The 6,860-nt window shown below is 41.1% G+C and overlaps 1 protein-coding gene across 1 annotated transcript; it reads left to right on the top strand.

Annotated features, from left to right (window-relative positions):
* The first annotated feature begins 417 nt into the window (after positions 1-417).
* LOC135352447 (uncharacterized) lies at positions 418-3,787 on the top strand. The gene is made up of 4 exons (XM_064551633.1): positions 418-2,563; positions 2,676-2,913; positions 3,149-3,531; positions 3,623-3,787. The coding sequence occupies exons 1-3, from the start codon at positions 524-526 to the stop codon at positions 3,511-3,513; spliced, it is 2,643 nt and encodes an 880-aa protein (XP_064407703.1). The 5' UTR covers positions 418-523; the 3' UTR covers positions 3,514-3,531; positions 3,623-3,787.
* The last annotated feature ends 3,073 nt before the right edge of the window (positions 3,788-6,860 follow it).

The following is a 6,860-nucleotide window of genomic DNA, read 5'->3' as shown; positions in this document are numbered from 1 at the left end:
ATTTTTACCTATGGGAGGTTTCTTTATACAACCAATACCAAATATACCCTATGTGTCTGATTATTACAACCTATGTATAACTGAGTATTTTTACCCATGGGAGTTGATACAAACCATTACCAATATGCTTAAAATACGTTATGTGGCTGGTTGCTACAACCTATATTATAGCTGGGTATTTTTACCTATGAGAGGTTGATACAACCCATTACGAATATGCTCAAAATAACCTATGTGGCTGGTTGCTACAACCAATATATATCTGGGTATTTATACCTTTTGTGAATGTGTTGGAATAACCCATCAAGCTGTAGGTACATCCGACCTATGTTTTTAAATGTTGTTGTAACCCAGCGAGTGGGTCATCTGAATTGCACATGTTTTAACCCATTTTTCTGGGTTATTATGAACCATTTGTTTTTTCAGTGAGAGTATTGTGAGTTCAGGAGAGTACACTAAAGAGCTGCTGAACAAAGTCCTTCTCAATCTGGTTGATATAGGTGGGCAGCCTGGATTTGTGGAGATGTTTCCATTTCTAAGCAAAGGCGCAGGGATTTTCCTGGTATTCTTTCGATTGGACAAAAACCTCGATGACACATGTCAAGTCTTCTACGAACGAGGAAAGGACAAGATCACACCGTACGTTTCAATGTACACAAGCAGAGAAACGATCTATCAAATCCTCTCAGGTATCAGCCACCATACCAAGATTGACTCAGATATTGACAGAAAGCAGTGTAGTAAACTGGGCAACCTAGGTTCTGCTAAGCCTGTTGCTACCCTCATAGGTACTTTCAAGGATGAACTGGCAATGCAAATCAAAGTCGATCTTCTGTACGAGAAATATTGTGCCTCAAAAAAAGCTGTCAATCAGAGCGATTGTACTGCTGCCGACAACAGCGATAGTACCACTGCCAGCAAGAGCGATAGTACCACTGCCAGCAAGAGCGATAGTACCACTGCCAGCAAGATTGATAGTACCACTGCCAGCAAGAGCGATGGTACCACTGCCAGCAAGAGCGATAGTACCACTACCAGCAAGAGCGATAGCACCACTGCCAGCAAGAGCGATAGCACCACTGCCAGCAAGAGCGATAGCACTGCCAGCAAGAGCGATAGTACCACTGCCAGCAAGAGGGATAGTGGCCATAAACAACTCGAACAAAAGAAAGCAATTTCGAACATTTTGAATCAAACTGATGAGCATGCTAACGTCAGTGTAGAAGACATGGCTGCCATTGAGCAAACAGTCAGCCAACACCTCAACTCAGACACTTTCAAGAAAGATTTCAAAAACCGTTTAGAGCAAAAGTTGACAGAGAAAAACGAAGCCGTGAGCACGATTACCAGCAAGTTTGAGAATTTACTTTCCAACCCAAAAGACAAGAAATTCCAATTCATAGCAATTGACAACTACGAAGGCACTGATTCTGATATGGAACCTCTTCGTAAACATCTTTATGGCTTATTCAGTAGCTATTTCAAAGATGCCAAGCTTCGAATTCGCCCACAACAACTTCTGTTTGGAGTTGTACTGAGAAAAGAGTTTGACATTGTGTCTATGGAAGAATGCATTCGTATCGGTACCGAGGGGTTAAAGATGAGAGAGGAAGAGGTTCGATTCACCGTTTGGTATCTGGATCGGTACGTTGGAGCTTTGATCTATCATCCAGAGATCAAAGACAAAGATGGTTGGTTTGGGAACTTTGTCATTTGCAACCCCCAAGTGGTATTCAACAGCCTCAGTGTTCTCGTTGTCAAGCCGCTGCTGGAGCTCCATTCTGAAGAGAGCAGTATTCACTTCAAGGAAGCTGAGAGAAAGAATTGGATACTGAAGGGACAATTCTCACAGGAAACAATCACTCGATGCCATTCGGAGGAAAACCAGGATGTAAAAAAAGACCAGTTGATTCCTGTTGAGAAGCTGCTCATACTACTCGAACATTCCCACCTTTTGGCCAAGATCGCAACAGTGGAGGAAGGCCATACCACAGAAGAGATCGAAACAACGTATTTCATCCCCGCTATTCTCGAGTGTGCATCTCGCGAGGAACTAACGAAATCACCCCCCATCACTGGTGTTGATACACCCTTTCCAATCAAGATCACATTCAAACTTCAATACGTTCCCATTGGAGTATTCTGTGCCATGATCAGTGAATTGGTTTCAAGGGGGAGTAAAGGCAAAGGCATTCTGGGCATGACTTGGAAACTTGCCACCGATACCTCAGTAAAGAGAAACCTTGTCTCCTTTCATATTGACGAATCTGCCAAGCATTTTGTTACCCTGATTGCTCACGTTGATTGCTACGAGATACGGATTATTCGACGGGATAGAAAGTATACAATGCACGAGCTTTGTTCCTACGTCCTCTCAACCCTCCTGTTGGTGATGAAGGACATTAGTTCACTACTCTCTCCGATCATTGCTTTTGACTGCTACTGTGGCAAACATGAAGATGGTTCCAAGCTTTGTCTCCTCACACCTGGAGTGTACCCATGCTTTAAATGCAGTGATTCAGAAATCCCTCTAAGTCTCCACCAAGAATGCTGGTTTGCAAAAGTAACTCTATATAACTATATATCTGCATGTATAATAACTAACATACATTGAACTATTATGTGTACCAGTGTTCCAAAATTAATTGACCTATTATGTCTGCATGTGTGTGCAGGAAGTCAGCCTGGGGGATGATGTTACTCTCCTAGCTCTGCCCTTTGCTGATCTAGAGGATCTAGATCCAAGCCTCACCTTCAAGTGGAAGAAGAGAAGTCCGAAAATGTGCGGGACTGGAAATGAATTGGAATTCAAAGCCTCGTCAAATAGTCACTTCAAAGGCTTAATCAGTTGTGAGATCTCCAAAAACAGGATGCATTTCTTTACCGTGTACCACTGCCTCACGAACAGTATCGGTAAAGAGCTGTAGCATATTTCTTAATTTCAATACATGCATGCATGTAATTATTGGTCGTTCCTCCTTATTGTTGTGTTGCCCTTCCATAAGTACATATACAAAGGGAGGGGCTACATTTTATCTAATTTCTCTTTGGGTTCTTTCGTTTTATCTTGCAGCTATAGTGTTTGGTGCAGGTCTAGTGTATAGTTTTGTGTAGCGTTTGAGTATTGATGTTAATAATGTTTGTACAGGATCATCATCAGAGAAGGATACCAGCAATGGAGACCAGCCGATTGTTCTGACTGGAGCGGATATTAATACAATTTGTGAGAGTCTGAAAACAGCCACCTATAATTGGTTTGATTTAGGATTGGCTCTCGGGGTGAAGATTAATGATTTGAAAAACATTGAAGATGAATACCGTCATAACAAACGCCGCCTAATTGAGATGGTGGGCCAGCGTCTTGAAGTCACTGATCTAGAACATCTGATGACATGGCCTTACATATGTGAATGTCTAAGGAGTCCTACCGTTGCGCGTAACGATATAGCCAAGGAAATTGAAGACAAGTATTTGAGGACAGCAACTGCAGTTGCTCATAGTGCCACCAATTGATCATGAGAACCTGACAAGGTACTTGTGTTTGTAATCTAATTGTAGTCTAATCTTATATTTCGTTCTCTATAGCTTTGGTTGATTGTGCTGTACTCATGCTTTCATACAGATACTGCATGGAGTTACTTGAAAGGGATGAATAAGTAAAGAAGCATGCAAGAATGTCAAGTAAAGAACTAACTCTGTGTTGACTATATTAAAGTACTGACTATTATAATGCTCTGTGTTCTGTGTGTGCATATCACCTTCTTTTTTATCATTTCCAGCTTTCTAGTTTAGTGACCATTTACAATTCTTCTTGTGTAGATCTATAGCTCTAGCTCAGAGGAGGTCGGACATCACTTGAACTTTCACTAATTATGACCTTTTAATGACATTCCAGGCTAAATTGCTTTTCGTTTTGCTGACTCAGCAGTAGAACATGACGATCCGTCTCCAATTGAACGCTATAGGTCGACTCCTAGCCTCGATCCCATGCAGCTCTTCCTCGAAGAGAGGCCTTGTGAAGGAGGCTAGGTCGACTCCTATAGCGTTCAATTGGAGACGGATCGGCCTGGGAACGAGGCTAGTATGGATATTATGTGCTGATAGGGTTACCAGTAACCATCATAGACACCAAACACAACTAGCTGTCAACAGATTCAGCGAAATTACTTACACATGATGGTGCTTGCCTAGCCTGTACCCCTGGCCCTGGGCTACCATGTTCCATGTATACCAGCTAGGATCTAGGAGTCAAGAGTCACCTGCATCTGCAGCTTGAAAGAAAAGACAATTGCAAGTTAGTCAGTGCTCATTGCTAAATCAACTTATTGCCCAATACTCTCTTTAAGATTTTCTTAAAGAGTAGTACCACCATATCAAAGAAAAAAGTTAAGTTCCATTGCATGCATGCTGTTGGCATGTACATGATCCCAAAACTCTCTGAATTCACGGTTTACAAATCACTGCTATACAAATATACCGCACCGGCGTACTCCACCATGTACCATGCAGCTTCAGGATTTAAGTTATGTTGCTCATGCTAAATAAATGTGTTTGCATGTGATTCTTCCAGTTGCAGATTTTATATACCGTACCCGATACCCCACAATGTACCAGCTGCTAGGAGTCTACTTAATCACCTTCATTGACTTCAAAGAAACGAAAAAACGACTTGCAAGTTGTTATGTCAGATTATTGTGCTCCATAGAACTATATATATGGGGTGCCATTTGTGTCAAAATTAATACAAATTGCGCGTACATCATAAATGAATACATATATAAATGCAGGTGGTGCATATGATATGCAGGTGCCCCATATATGTAAATGCAGCATGTGCATGCATATAGCAAATGAAGTGGTTGCATATACAAATGCAGCACATACATTTGTATATATGTACCTGATATATATAAATGCAGCAGTGTCATATAATAAATGCAGCAGTCCCATATATATGTAGCAGTCGCATATAATAAATGCAGCAGTTGCATATAATAAATGCAGCAGTCGCATATAATAAATGCAGCAGCGTCATATAATAAATGCAGCAGTCCCATATAATATATGTAGCAGTCGCATATAATAAATGCAGCAGTCCCATATAATATATGTAGCAGTCGCATATAATAAATGCAGCAGCCTCATATATAATATATGCAGCAGTCCCATATAATATATATGTAGCAGTCGCATATAATAAATGCAGCATATATGTGTTGGTAACTATAGTGATGTATTCGTTGGCATTTACATGCAGGTACATTCACAGATTAAAGCGTGTATATAGTAAAACAAAGAATTTACTGCTTTGATGCAGACTCAGGTGTGTTTTTTTCCAGTAATTTCTCCTTACTAATTAATAGCCTACAAATGTAATTATTATGGTACCAATAATTATGCTTGAAAAGTGACGACATATACCTGTCTTAGTGCCTTTATCCGTGATAATCTCTCGAACAGTATATAATTATGTTACTACATTTTGTTGTCTCCACTTTCTTTCCCGTTAAGAGTACTTGTAGAGCTGCAAACTTTGTTGCCTTTGTTTCTTAGATCCGAGTGAATGGCTGCTGGGTTCAATGGAAACACCAAAATTAATAATGGAAAGTATCAACTCATGTACATGAATGTGTGCTGATAATTGTAATTGGAGACGAGATATGTTGATTGAAGTTTGTCCCTTAATTAAAGTACTGCTGATCAAACTACTGCTTTTAAATGCTCAAAACAATAAATCAGTGGGATATGAATGAAGGATTCAAAAACATCGTTAACGATATACATGTTCTTAATAGTTTTAACTTACTGTCATTACTTACTTTGGTAACAATGGGAGTTTGTTGATTGTCCATGCACCTGCACCTGCACCTTGCGTGCATGGTACCAATATACTCATAGTACAGTATAGAGCTGTGCAGCTCTAGGAGGCATTCAACATCAGTGGCGGATCCAGAGGTAGTTCGTTGGGTTTGTACGAACTACCCTTCCACTAAGTTGATACTTTATATTTAATACACCTGGCTAGCTAGCTTTATACTGTACTACTGTCATGACAATAGGGTACAAAGTCCTCTCTGCATAATGTGAGGGTGGGGCTGGTACTCTCTGCATAATATGAGGGTGGGGCTGGCTATATTGACTCATCCAGCCACATGGTAGCAGTGGTAATTGAGCCTGGCCATGAATCCTAACAAAAGGCTAGATTGCAACCCTCCATTGACTCCTGGAGTAAAGTTTCAGGTAAGGGAGAGTTCATGGCACTGCATACTGAATGATAGACACTGTATAGATTAATTATAATTGCTATAATAATTATATTGACTAATATAATAATCTAGATGATGCGTCAAGTCTACAGCTAGTCTCCTCTTCAAGAGAACCACCAGCCACCATCGTCACTCCTCCAGTCATCAACGTCTCTCCTCCAGTAACAACCATCTTTCCTCCAGTCACAACTATCTCTCCACTGGAACCACCAGCCCCCTCCGTGTTCATCGAAGCAAGCAACAAGATCTTCCGCTGAGGATCAGCCAATGGACATTAATTGGTGCTCTCCTGAAAGAGAAGAAAGTGCAATCACTATCCCAGAGCATGAGAATGGCTTTGCCTTGTGTTCTTTCAGATATTAGGGGAATGTGGTTAATTAATGGGCGTGGCATGTAAAAGGGGGCGTGGTCAACCCAAAAATTTCGGCGCTACGCGCAGAGTGACACTTCTTGTCCGCGCTTCGCTCGGCCAAGAAGTAAGAACCCCCCTTCCCTAAATCCTGGATCCGCCCCTGAACATCATCCACTACTCCTCCATAATTATATAATTATGTTGACCTATTGTTGTGCCCAGTGCCCCAGTTTGCCTTCCCT

The sequence above is a fragment of the Halichondria panicea genome, chromosome 1 (assembly GCF_963675165.1).
Source record: "Halichondria panicea chromosome 1, odHalPani1.1, whole genome shotgun sequence".
NCBI classification, from domain to species: Eukaryota; Metazoa; Porifera; class Demospongiae; order Suberitida; family Halichondriidae; genus Halichondria; species Halichondria panicea.
This window is presented reverse-complemented; position numbering and strand designations above follow the sequence as displayed.

Bases quoted from the DNA above. Each gene is read 5' to 3' on its own strand.
- LOC135352447 (XM_064551633.1), top strand. From the start codon at position 524: ATGTTTCCATTTCTAAGCAAAGGCGCAGGGATTTTCCTGGTATTCTTT. The intron at 2,564-2,675 runs GTAACTCTATAT...ATGTGTGTGCAG, and splicing joins AAGAATGCTGGTTTGCAAAA to GAAGTCAGCCTGGGGGATGA. The intron at 2,914-3,148 runs GTAAAGAGCTGT...ATGTTTGTACAG, and splicing joins CTGCCTCACGAACAGTATCG to GATCATCATCAGAGAAGGAT.